The 14,162-nt window shown below is 45.9% G+C and overlaps 1 protein-coding gene across 1 annotated transcript in view; it reads right to left on the reverse strand.

Moving 5' to 3' along the window:
- The window catches only part of LOC119169771 (signal peptide peptidase-like protein), a 101,891-nt gene that overhangs the window by 44,262 nt on the left and 43,467 nt on the right, over positions 1-14,162 (reverse strand). The window contains exon 2 of the mRNA XM_037420794.2: positions 988-1,065. Within this exon, the coding sequence (XP_037276691.1) occupies positions 988-1,065 (78 nt within the window). The remainder of the gene's footprint in view (positions 1-987; positions 1,066-14,162) is intronic.

A 14,162-nucleotide genomic window follows, 5' to 3' on the forward strand; every position in this document is an offset into this window, starting at 1 on the left:
AGCACATCTGCTCCAAACACCACTCTTGGTTTAAAGGGGCCCTGACACACCTTTTCAAGTCGCCATGGAATGAATTCACTGGAAAAACTTATTGCCTCACAAATTCAACGCCGCAAAAATTTTAAAAATTCGTCCAGTGTGACTGGAGTTACAAAAGTTTTTCGCATGCTGCAATGAATTATCTTCTCTCATCCCAACGAAAGCGCTGGAATCTAAGCAGGCAGAAATGGCAGCGCCACAGAAAAGCAACACATGCGCTTCACGAACTTGAGCTTCATGAACTTTTTTTCTTCGCATGCGCGGCTTTTTTTGTGAGATCGTGCGCACACACGTGGACAAGTAGCAGCCTCCCGGGGCGATCTCTGTAACGAGCGAGCGCGCTATGTTCAAATCAGCCAATGGCTGATAGATGGGTCGTGGACGTGTGATTTTTGGGCTTATAACGTGATTTGTTGAGAGAAGAGAAAAAAAGGTTTTAGCTGACTGATCATTTATTGTGCATTCCGGGCCGCGTGTTGTGCTATAATATTTGGCTCGTGTGTTGTCGGTAGCCTCTACTAACGATCGGCAGCATTTTATGACCATGCTCAAAACGTGCTACAGGGCCCGTTTAAGTCAGCTATAGGCGAATAGCAGTGCCCTCATGTTTGACGGCGTACAGCTGGCTACCCACTTACAGAAAAGAGAAAGGACGGGCCTCCGTACGAAGACAGCATGCTTGAGAAAGTGGAACTGTCGTGATCTACTCGTACACCCTCCTTGCCTCGCATAACCTCGAGATTCGGTTGAGATGTTTACAGCAGCATCTGCTTTTTACTGCAAGTATTTTTTCACCAAACACAAGGGGGTGGTTCAGACCCTGGTAAAACATCTTTAGTTCCATGACTAAGCAAACCAGGAAGAGCACTTCTAATTTACGAACAGGGAACAGAAGTATTGAACCAACATTACGAGCAACATCTGTGTGCACCTGACAAATGAGCTCACCTGAAGCTGCCGTACACCATGAGCAGAATGGAGATGAGGAAGGTGGAGACGCGTGACGAGTCCACCAAGGAGTACGCCCTGCGAGGGAAAAAAATTAAAACTCTGTGAATATAACTGCACAGAAGAGCTGCTCATATTGTGGCTTTCGAACAAAAAAATCCCAAAAATTATTATAATAATTATTATTACAAAACAATTGCAATAACAAAGCAAAGATATGATGTAAATAAAAAATTAGTACCCTGCAGAAATTTTCTGTCAAAAAGCCGACACAGGCCCAGCAGAACAAGCTTCAAACTTGAATACAATTATATTCACCCATTGTATTCACCACCTCCAAACTCAGCATAGAGCAGAGTTTGGAGAGTTAGACATAAAATAATAATAAAAAAGAACTGAATGGAATGGGTCTGGCACATCCACACAATAATGCCGCTAACTAAATCTGGCGTGTGTGCCAATAGAAAATTGAAAATTGCAAGCAAACCAAAAAAATTGCGCTGTTACACGTCAGCGCGACACATAGCCTATCAATTCTACATCAAGACCACAACTGACACAACCACGACATTCCACTTTGTTTTTAGCTAGCATTAATTATACCAGAAATGCCTGGCAATCTAGAAATAGGGGAGAACTCATAGCATCGAAGAGATCAGTGCTATGTGATATGCTCAAACTTCGATATAACGAACTCTGATATACCAAAATATTGGTTGTAACGAAGTAAATTAAGAATACTGTTGCAAAAGGTATTGTGTTAAGAATTTACTTTCATAATGAATTTTCGGATGTAACAAGCTTAATTTGTCTAAAATGCAACTTTGTTACAACGAGGCTTTAGTGTACTTGAGAGAATCTTCCTACTGGCACCTGTGTTGTGGGAGGGGGCATTGTGGTATATGACGAAAGTGAGGAACATCAAGCTAGGTGCTTGGTAGCATGCCCGTAATGAATTACTGCTTTTTGCAGTATCTGTTCAGATGCCTAAGAAGTGCAAAATATGATGCAAATCAACATTCACTGACAGTCCACCTGCAGCGAACGCCGGCGTTGCGGCCACTTTGGTTGCCATAGAGAAGGCACATAAAACATTTTTCTGCCTTTTAAGTTGCATTGGTCGCACGTCCCGGCGATAAATATCAAATACCGGATCAACAGGCACGTGCCTTTGTTACTTTATCTGGTGGAACGCACCTTGCAAGTGATCTGAGAAGTTGTGGCCTATACCTAACCCCACCATGAGGAAAAAAAGGGAGGAGTGGGCGTGGCATTGTTTGGAAATTTCTTGACCTTGCTCGAACCTGTGCAGAACGCTGCTTAAGGCACCGTCACCGCAGTAAACTAGTGTCCTGCGGGAAAGCGTATTGCGATTTGGAATGGGCTTTTAGTATTAATCACTGGACACAGTTCACTTTGTTCAATTACTCATGCCTGCATACACCTCGTAACTGTGAATATTAGTATGATTGCTGACTTCTGAAAATGTTATGGCCAACCATTTGGAGCAGTTCATGACATTGCTAGCACCTTAAAAAAATGTCAAAGCCTCACGCCAGTTTTTTTTTGTTTCTTTTTCCACTCCTACTTTTCAGTTTCACTAGTCCCCTGATTTTCAAGGTCACCAGTTTGGCATATCAACATTTGGATTCTCAAAGTGCAAAATTATTTGAAAGATGCGGCAAATGCTTCATTTATCACTGTTTGCTCAATGGTTCAAGATACTACATTTACTGAAATAATAGTGCCATCTGCACGATTAAGGTGATGTTGAACGGTTTGTACATACTTTTTTTTCTAATTGTAAGCCTTTTCTTTTTATACTGCTCCAGATTTGGTCCATCATGACAAAAAATGCCTGTTTTTTTTTTTTTTTTCTGGCACCTGCTCGAAATTTGCATCTTAGAGCTCCAAAAGCAAATTTTCGTTGCTGCAAGAATTGCTCCAAATTCTATATCGACTGTTTGCACCCCTGTAGTAAGTCATCCCGCGGCGTTTGCTACATTTCTTACTCTACTTTCTTTCTTGTTACCTTTCCCAACATTACTCCCGAGGGCCACATTGATTTCCCGCGAGCGGCTTCGTTCACGAGCGCACGCGCTACAAGGCAATCGGATGGCGTGCTCGTCGCGCGCTGGCGGCGAGGTCAGTGATCGCGCATCGCGGTCGCCCACTCCGTGTATACGCCGCCGTCGATGGGAAGGGCACGGAACGAGACGATAAGAGCAGAAGGCTTTGTAAATACAGGGGTTTTTGGGCTTTGTTGATGCGGGAGCCCTCTTGTGGGCACGTATATCACTTTGTTTCAATCGAAAGTGCGAGGCCTCGCGTATCCTTTTCATTTCGAATTAAACCTCGCAGGCCTCGAAGCGGAGGTTGCACATATACACAGTTTCCTTTGTTGTCGTTCGCGATACACCTAAAAACCAAAAAAAGCCAGTCGATGCGGCAGGCTTGCTATCTTTCGCGAAATTTCCACCTCGACGAGAAGGTGAGAACTCGCACTCAATAATGACCGCATAGAAGCAACTCCGCGGTGTTGATGCCCCCTCCACTTGGACGATAGCACTGTGCAAGCTTTTTATTTCATTATTTGTTTTGTTTCCTTTGCTTCCGCAGACAACCAAACACAACGCCCGCTGGTTTGAACTTCCAGGTAAAGGCAGCAGCCACCCCCTCCCCTCTTTTTTTTTTGGGGGGGGGGGGGGTCAATTCTACGAGTCTCCTTTTTTTTTTTTTTTACAGCAGTCATGCACCACTCCCGAAAGGCAGCCAAGCGCTGCTGGAACTACAAATGGACAAAAATAAAACAATTCTAAGAGAATCGTTACACAGAAGTCCCTGTAACAGGGTTAAGTGGTTCTCATTCTTTTCTGTAAAAGAGCGCGGATGGTAGAACAGCTCAAAAAAGACAGCCTTCTTCGCCCGTCCAGTAGTTCACGCTGCAACAGTACCTTGATTTGTGCGAGTTGGTCCGTCTGGAGATGATACTCGAAACCGCAAACGACGAAGACGAAATGTAATATTCCTCTGCAGGTGACGTGTGTATTTGATAAATGATCATATACAACAGCGCTAGTCCTGTTGTACGTTTTTATTTCGTCTTCGTCGTTTGGGCTTTTCAAAATATGTTCTGCCTGTTTCATCAAAACGAATAGGGAGTATTAGCTAGGGTAGCGTTCGTTCCGGTCGCCGTCGGATAACGGGGCGGGCCCGCAAGAGAATAGCCTACGACACATACGCAGTGGCGATAAACGCTAACACAAGGCTTCGCGTACGCTTTGCTAAAGCTGCATAATTGACTTTTAGCAAGATACGGAAGGACGGTACGCAACAACGATGAGGAAGCACGATAGAGTTCCTCCTATACCGCTCGTGCTATTGCGACATTGAAGGCGCCACAAAAGCTCTACCAAAGATGGTTCTGCCTGTCAGCCATTGTTAAATGTTCACTAAAGTCAAATAACAATTTACGTATGAGTGAAAGCTTAATGTATGATAACGTCTAAAACGACATTATAAACAGCAGAGGCCTATACTTACCGAGAAATTGAGGTAAATGCACGAGAACACATGCGCTGCGCGTAGGACATTCGCAAAATGATACCGATTACGTGAGAGGTACCACGCATAATTAGTCACTAGTAATCTAACCAGCTGTACTAAATAAAGAACCTTCCGTGCATCAAGAGATGCAATAACAAAACGCTGCTTGTTCGTTTTTGTTTCATTCATGTAAAAAAAAAAAAAACTCTGGACGTTACTATGGGTAATGGAGCGATTGGTTCAAAAGGTCACGTTTCGCCTGGTCAACCTAACCTTAGGTTAACCTGGGCAGCTCGTGCCATCTAGCGGGGCCCAGTTGAACCAAGCACGTCTGCCATCTCCGAGGTCATAGCAGGAAATTGTTCAGTTGCTGTTGTTGCTGCTGTGGCTCCCACTCTTTTCGTTCTGCTGCTACTAGTGTCGGCGGCCGCACAGTAAAGCCGGGCAATATTGAGCACGGCTACAGTGACGTGAGACGTTCCGCTTGAGGCGGGTAATTTGAAGTGCGCTAACCCGACGCGGACCACTAAAACGTGATTTTATTTCGAAATAAGCACTTTCTTGGCATAAAAGTAACAGTGCGATGTTTCTGGACCGTTATTTCAACAATCAACGTCGACTTAATAGTTGTCTTTAGTGTCCCTTTAATGAGAAACCTATCGTTCAGGCGACGCCGTAAGGAGCATTGCCGTACTGACTTACCGTATTTGAAACATCATTTTCGTACTTCACTAAGAAACTAATAATTCCAAATTACGACGTCACCACCATACCAGCCCCCTACGCTATCCCAACCTCTATTTAACTACGGGAAATTGTAAACTCGCACAGTTCCACGAACCTTCAAACGAGTCGATAAATTGTACTTGCGCCGGCGGCGGCCAATTTAATTGGTCAGTTATGTCGTCCTCGGCAAAACATATGCATCTACCCAGTCGTTTCTAAAACTAGCCTGGGCGGAAATCTAAAGGTCACCGCCTACCATTATGTTCGAGCGCCTATGTTCGTTCTCTCGTCTGTAGCTGTCGTACCACGTAATTACATAGCACACGATCGACTCCGTCCGCACTTGCTCCGAATAACAATCTCGAGTTCTCCGGACAGTAGTATAAGAAAACAAAATGCAACGAACTGTGTCCTCCTCGTGTGTCTTATATCCGTTAGACCAGACTGCCACAGACGCTGCAGTCTATATACGGGAGGAGAAAACGGCGAACTTCTGACGCTTCTACTCTACGAATAGGCGAAGATGATGTCGAGTCCATCCGCGCAAGACGCCGCCGTATAGGCACGCACACGCACGCACACACGAGAAAACGGCGGAGCATTCGGTGTCGAAACGCCGGCGCCAATTACGAGAGAGCGCCCGGCGCAAATCCGCTTACGGAGTTGACAGCTGCAGTGTATAGCAACGGCGGGAAGGAGGAAATGAGAGCTTAATTCAACGTCTCTCCAGGGTTAATTAGAAAGAGCTCGTGAGCACCCAAAGAAGATACCAGACTCGTAGACAGTGCGGGGACTTTCTTGGCCTGTCGTGGGTATATATATATATACAGGGTGTTTCAAGAAATGTGTCCAATATCCTTTAAAAGTGACAGAAAGGAGGTATCTGCAGCGTACTATGACAGAAATCATTTTCAGATGCGTACAAACATTAATTACAGTAGTAATTATAGAAATTAACACAACTTTTTAACCAGTGGTGATAGCCGGTCGAGTCTATTGGGCGAATTCAAGCCCTTCTTACGAATAGTCCATAGCCACACTGAAATTTTGAGAAAGCGGCCACCGGTAATCACCGCGGAGCAATGAAGTCGGGCTAATTCATCATGCACGCGAAACCAAAGCCGACGCGCCAAACAACGCATCTACAATTCACTTCGACGACTCCCTCAGTGACGACACTGTTTCCCTCGCCGTTATCAACCGTCAATTTAGACACTTCACTTTGAGGCCACTTATCGACACTCGCTTATCCTTTTTCCCGAATGCCAGGATAAAATTAATAACGTGTATATAGCCCATTGCGTTCCCATTCTGTACCCATCTATGAACAGATGCGCATTTTCCAATTCAAGAGTTGTTTTATCGCAGATTGTCCCTCATCACATACAGTCTTATTCATCGTGAAGTATTATTAGACACTATTCCCCACCATGCTCTTGTCCACAACAATAATACCAGATTTTCAGAGCAAAATAACTTTCATTTACCGAAAATGAAATCGAACTATGGCAGATTTACAGCTCGCTTCTAAGGTATTCATCTTTGGAATCGCATGCATGCCTCTTCATATTAAATCATCTCGGTCACTGCAATCTTTTAAACACAACATGAAAAACATATTCCTAAATGAACCTTTCGTTCATCTGCAATAAATTTATTTTCATCATCACCTCAGTGTTTTGTAGTGGTATTTTTGAGTTATGTATAATGCTGCAAGTTTCTTTTTTAGTATAGATCATTCTGTTTTGATGAATGAATGAATGAATGAATAAGTTTTATTTAAATATTCAGTTTTTTTATTTGTTCGCTCTTTTTGCTGCTGTTACCTTTTATGTACGCCACTAAATATAGAAAGTCCCCCTGACAGTCTGCACAACTGGTCAAGAGCAGAGTCCGAGACACTGAATGTGCTCCTCAGGAAAGTTATCAAGAAGGTCCTGGGCCTACCCATACATACCAGCACCGAGCGTCTGCTTGAGCTTGGCATACACAACACGCTCGAAGAATTAGCAGAAGCCCAAGAGAGAGCACAGTTTGCAAGGTTATCTACTACAAGGTCGGGGAGAATGATCCTGCAGGAGCTGGGCCAACACCCAATAGCAATTAGACGCAATTACAATGATATCCCTGACAACATCAGGGAGACTATCACGGTATCTCCTATACCGAGAAACATGCATCCAGAACACAACGTCGGAAGAAGAGTAGCGAGGGCCAGGACTGTACTTCGTCAAGTCTCAAACGAGGAACGAGGGGTCGTATTTGTTGACGCGGCTTCCTACGCCAATGGGAAAGCGTTTGTGGCAGTGGTAGTCGATGGGGCTGGCCATGTCGTCAACTCAGCGACGGTCAGGACGAAAGACCCAATCATTGCGGAACAAGTGGCCCTCGCCTTAGCACTCAAGATGGATAACATCGAAGTCGTCTACAGTGATTCCATGGCAGCACTACGGGCGTTCGCCAAGGGGACGGTCTGTGAACAAACGCTGAAAATACTGCAAGGCAAGAACATAACACATCATCTTCTGAGTTGGTTCCCAGCTCACCTTGGACAAATCAACGATTCCCCTCCCAATCTCAACGAAGCAGCACACGAGGCGGCGCGAGAACTCTCCAACCGCGCCTCCCCGGGGATGCGTTCTACCGGTGAAGGGGATAACCGGGAAATTCTTACAACATATAACGAGCTCACTAAACATTTCTACCTGTCTAGAAGGATTTTCCCTCCACCTCACAAAAATCTAAACCGGCCCCAAGCACTTACATTAAGGCTTTTGCAAACGCGGATGTACCCTACTTTGAAAATGTTACACATCATGTACCCTGACCTATACGCAAGTAATCTTTGTCCACATTGTGGGGAAATAGCTTCATTAGAACACATGCTCTGGCAGTGCACCAAATTCGCTCATTTATCGCACATCACCTCTGCCAGATGGGAGGCGGCAATCCGCAGCTCGTCCTTGGCAGATCAGCTCTGGGCTGTCCACCAAGCCCGCGAGGCGGCTGAGGAGCTTGGCATCTCAGTCCCCACGTGGGAGCTGCCCGCAACACAGTGATCTGTGTTTTGGAGGACCAAATAAAAGTTTATCCAATCCAATCCAACCCCTGACAGTCTCGTACTTTGGAACCTCCTGGTTTTTATGTATAATGAAACCCGTTTTTGTACATGCAATAATAATGCATAAACTTGAACTTTCACTGTCAAGCAAAAGGTCGACAACGGCTTCAGGCACGGGCCTATAGTGCAGGGGCGTAGCCAAAAATGTTTTCGGGGGGAGTGGGGTTCATAATCTTCAAAATTGTAAGCGCGAAATGAACGAGGATAGGACGCAACCCAGATAAACACTTTAAATCACACTTTATGTGTATGTTCATGCTGTGAGTTTGTGTGTGTGCGTGCATATCCACGCAAGCAATATTTTAAAATTTTGGGGGAGATTGAACCCCCGATCCCCCTTTGAATAAGCTACGCCCCTAGCGTAGTTTGTAGGCAGTGGAAGTGCGGGGACGGGGGGGATCGCTGAAGCAACTCTTATCATGAAGCTATCTGTCTTCTGGACAATCGTGGCGGTTGATATTATATACCGCATTACTTGAACAGAACTAGCTCGCTTACGAACGGCCAAGATTTCGAAACGAAATCAACGACATCTGGTGGCGATGACTTCACGAGATTCCCCATAGACGTCACTGCTCCAGCACAGACGAAGCTTGCTTAGCTCTTCCGAAGGCTTATGCAATAAACCTTCCTAATAAGAAGCCTCCGGAGCACTGCCAATAGAAGAGGTTTGGTATAATGCATATATCTATGAAAAATAACTTTTTTTAAATTAGAACAATACCCCTATTTTTATTCGTACATAACATTGTAGACAAGTTAGAACAATAATACTCATTAGTTAGTCAACCGACAAGTTTTATTAATATAGTCCCTGACAGCCACGCATACCTTCACCCTGGAGAACCCAAAAATAGAGGCTCCAAAAGACATAATGAGGTGCATAGATAAATATATTCCAATAACACGCAAAGGTATGTCTAAAAGGTGTGTTCAAAGGTGTGTTCTATTGTCGTGACCAGCCTGCAGGTAAAAAAAATGATATGTTTCCAATTCACTACACAGTGCGCACAGTGGTGCTTGAGCAGACGTGTGTTCATATAAATATAGATTCGGCACCCGGCAACGCAGCCACGTGATAGCTATACTTCTAGTTCACAGGTTTGGCAAAATGCTCTCCGCCAGGTATCCCTACTGAAACGTTTCATATGCGAGTCCAATAATTCCATATGTTTCCATAAAGAATACATACGTTTCCTATATATTTTCCATATATTTCCGTAAGATTCTTACGGAAACATACGGAATTATTGGACAGCGCATACGGAATGTTTCAGTAGGGATATAATAAATGTCGATATTCAGTGTCGTTTGACAGCGCTGTCTCTCCAAAGACTTCCACAGTCGCACGCCTGCGAAATCGAGCAGCAGTCACGTGAGCAGATAATCAAAAGTACGGTGAAATCGGCCCACTTATTGACGACTTGGCTGAAGAATCGGTCATATTTCATTGCAAAACAACCCTGTATGTCCAGATACCCAAACTGCTCGGACTTTTCTCAAATGCGCATGTACTAGTGCACGGAACGCCTTTAGTAGTTGTGATTCATAACGAACACAAAGTGCCGCACAGAGAGATAGAAAATATGTTATTATAACAGCTGATGTAATTGCCGTATCCAAATCGCGTAACGCGAGCACTACTGCCAAAAATCCAGCCACAAAACGGGTATGAAATCGGGTAGTCTAAGGGAATAAGAGCAGTTTCGATGCGGGCTACCAACAGAGAACTGGGCTCATAGATTAGACCAAAGTAGACAGGCCATTAGGCCAACTTAAAAAAGAAATAAAGGTGTTACTTTCTTTTGTTTACATTTTCTTTTTGCCGAGCCTGGTGGCGCACACGTCACGTCGCCGCTCTATTATAAATAAAAGGGACGCTCACAGCGTCCATCACAGCAAATATCATTAGCAGTAGCTACACCGGTCCACCAATGTCGTTGCATGTGTGTCTACCCAAGCGGCTACATACACTGCACAGTGGCTGCCCTGCCCCGGGGTAGCACGGTGCAAGCGAGCTCGGCCACGCGTTGTCGCCGTTGCGACAAGATCCCTCGCTCTCTCACCCCGACCCCGATGCTGGGGCACGACGAATGTGACTTAGTAGCGCAGTGGGAAGCTGTGAGCAAACCGTGTCCTCCGCGCGAAGATAAGCGAGAAAGAGTGACGTCGCGCATGCGCTTGTGCAAGCTCGGGATTCACGCTGGACCGGCCGACGACAGACGAGGCGGCCCTCTTCTGCGTAAGAAAAAAAGGCTGCGTACGCGACTGAGTGTGCGTGTGTCTCCGGGCCTGTCGTAATGAGTCCTTTGTGCGACCCCCTACAACCCCCCCCCTTCTTTCCCCCACCCGTAAAACTTGCGTCCCTCCCCGTCGGCATGCACCCGTATTTCGGACGTACCGGCACTTGCTCCGAGTAGAGAAGAGCGCCGGACGCTGACATGCAGCAGCGGCTGGCACTGCTTTGCCCTACATTGGCGGATACGCGCGCATTGTGTTCGGCAAAGCGTGCGAATTGAAAAAAAAAACAAATTAAGAAAAAAAACGACGGCGGGGAAGAAAACAATGCGGCGCGTCGCTCGCAAGAACACACAATCATCACGGCGACGACCGAGGAAAAGGCTCATTTCTCCCATTTCCACGGGCGCTGCGTTGTGGAAAGGAGGTAACCCTGAATAATACGCCGCAGCCGGCACGGTACAAGGGCTGCAGCGGCGCTGATAAGCAGGCAAGACCCCATTCATTCACTGCGCTACGGCTGCTGCTGCTGCTACTACGGCCTAGTTGCGTGCGACACTCTGGCAGCCGACTGGCCGAATATAACGGGAGTACAGGTGAACATGGAATAATTTTTAATATCTGGGGTTTTACGTTCCAAAGACCACGATTTGATTATGAGAGACGCTGTAGTGGAGGGCGCCGGAAATTTCGACGACCATCTATGTGGAGTACTTCAACGAGCGCCGACATCGCACACTGCACGGGTGTCCGCCATTTCGCCTCCACCCGAATGCGAACGCCGCGGTCCGGATCTAATCCTCGACCTTCGGGACAGCAGCCGAGCACATTAATCAATCACTGCTTCACCGCGGCAGACCAGGTAAACATGGAAGTGCAGGCGGAGAAGTGTTCGGGTGAAAATTATGAAATTATCAGAAACCGCCTACGAGGGATTGTTCATTGGCTCGTTTTATTATTATTATTTCACAATACTGCAGGCCTTCTCGGGCCCAAGCAGGAGTGGGTTGAAAAAAAAAACATCTATACGGAGCAATAAGTATGGGCACTTACAAATGACAAGGAATATGAACATTATGCAGCAAACAAGCTACATATAAACAGCAAACAGTATTATATTAACTGTGCATGTTGAAGGGGTATCTTATGAAATACTAATGATACAAATTATTTTACAATTTTAAATGTAAATTCTGAACGCTGCTAACGAATTCATCGACAGTTGAGCAGTTTACAACATCAGCAGGCAGTGCATTCCAATGGGAAATGGTCCAATGGTTTATACGCCAACCTAAAGGCAACCCATCTTCCTAGTTTGGAAATCAAGGTGATTAATTATAGAAAACATGGATTTGGCACACGCCAGCTAAGCTAACGCTATTACCTTCTGCCTATTTAAATGCTGAAACATCCTGCTTACTCTACGCGCTATATACTGTCAGCGGGCTGTCAGACAAGCTCTGGCGGACAACGTCCTAATTTCATAATGCTGCTGCTGAAGATAATTTCTTGGCGCCAAGGACAGGCTAGAGGGCGTCAGTCCAGCTCTGTGGCTATCGGCTTTCAGTGAAGCCATGTAAAGCAGAGTGTATATATGACATGGTTGCTCTCATTAACATTGTGTCTAACAAAGGGAGAAAAACGAGCCCTTAAAATTCCCACTTCCTTTCCTTCATGGTTGTAAACAAAAGCATTCACCGCAGAAGCAACAAGTACAGCCGTGTAGGGGAGAAGGTGAGATATCTATAGGCACTGAAGATCCCTCGACGGAAACACGCGATTACAAAAGAGCACTTCAAGATAGCACACCTTTTATTTCTCCCCTCAAGATTCACTTAAATCACCTTACATGAGCAGCTATAGCCATCAAAGCCCGGCATGGCCCGACAGAAGTTCCTGACACACCTGCAACTTTAGCGAGAAACGCACGGCTTATATTTCGCCCTTCGCTGTAGAATGCGGCATCGTGCGCAAAAATCGACTTCGTCCACTGCGTGGTTCGTGATGAGGTGCAGCATGTGGCTTGCGCGCGAACCACTGAGGAATCTGCTCGGTTTCGTTGTTTCAGAGGTGTACTACAACCTGTATCGCTATCGCTCATATTGGCCCCACATGAAGACAGGTATACGCAAAAAGGAAGTGTAGCTCAATCAGACTCGCTGAAGAATATTGAGAAAGAAAAACAAAGGGAGAGAGTAGGATGTCACGCCATCCGTCTTTGCAAGTCAACCCTTTTTAGAGCCAGCAGCGTCGGCCCAACAAGTGACCTTTTGCGCAAGATCACGCCAACAACGAGACTTGCCGATGCTTCAGAGTGTGGCGCCCGGTAGCTTTTACATGAAACGAGCTGGTTCACCGCAGCCCGGCCTCACACAGGAGGTTCACGAACGGAACAGCACTGAGAGTACTAAAAGCTACCGCACGCTCTGACGTTTTGGTCACGTGTTGGGCCGACACGGTGCGCTTCACTTGTGTGACGTAATGCTCCCTCCGTTCTTCTTCATTCTCCATGCTGAAGAAACATTTCTCACGCTCAGCGCTCGCTGAAGACTCGGCAAAACTTTACTCAAGCTTAGTCTCACAAAATGAACTCGCACTCAAACTAATGCAAACATTACTCAGATTCCCCCTGCAGACTCACGGCTCGATCTGCACCTGAATGGGTCGACCCACGAATGCGCTAGCGTCTAGTTAGCCTTTTCGATCATGGTGCCACTGATATTTAACGCCAATATCTCACGTAATCGGCGCTCTACTTGACACCTTTTGAGCTCGTACCTTTAAAAAAGAGGGTTTATCAGCGGCTGAAATCCAATAAGGTCGTTGCTACCTGAAAGGCACGACAGACACGAGGTATTTTTAAGGAGAACTATCGGGGAAAAAGTTTGCGCAGAAGTAAAGGCACAGCCTCCTCCGCTCGCAACCCACACCTCTGATGAATAAATATCGAGCTGGCGAATGAACGCTCATGCGATGAAGCACGTTTGAGTAGACGTGAGTATAAACGGGAGAAATGGTGACACTGACTTGAGAGAGGCACACGTCGACAGATTAATACGTCGCTCGCTCACTCACTCACTCGAGAAATATATTTTGCACTCACGGCTCACTCGGACCCACACTCACTCTATCTCACCAAAATATCCCTCACCCGGACTCCTGGTTGAGTCGACTGATGAGTGAACTTGCCGACTAGTGCTGTATACGCGCAGTGGAAGCACTGTTCATACGATCCATACAAAACTTTCTGTGATTCGTTTTTTCACAGCCAAGTAAACTGTAGCCGAGAAAGTACCCGTTTTTTTTTTTCGCCTTGCACTCAAAAAGATGCATGTTTTTCATAGCGGCGCGCACAGAGGGAAATCGGAGCAAGGGGGGGGGGGGGGGGTCTACTATAAGCCATCACCTCATAGGGGAGCCCAGCGCAAGCCCATGGTGCTTTCGTTCTGTGTTTTGTTCAAACATATATTACTCAGCCCTTTGTACATGCTATTGTCCCATACTGTAAAATCACTTCACCTAAAGTTTCGCAGTCTCTCGCACT

The sequence above is a fragment of the Rhipicephalus microplus genome, unplaced genomic scaffold (assembly GCF_043290135.1).
Source record: "Rhipicephalus microplus isolate Deutch F79 unplaced genomic scaffold, USDA_Rmic scaffold_21, whole genome shotgun sequence".
Taxonomy (NCBI): domain Eukaryota; kingdom Metazoa; phylum Arthropoda; class Arachnida; order Ixodida; family Ixodidae; genus Rhipicephalus; species Rhipicephalus microplus.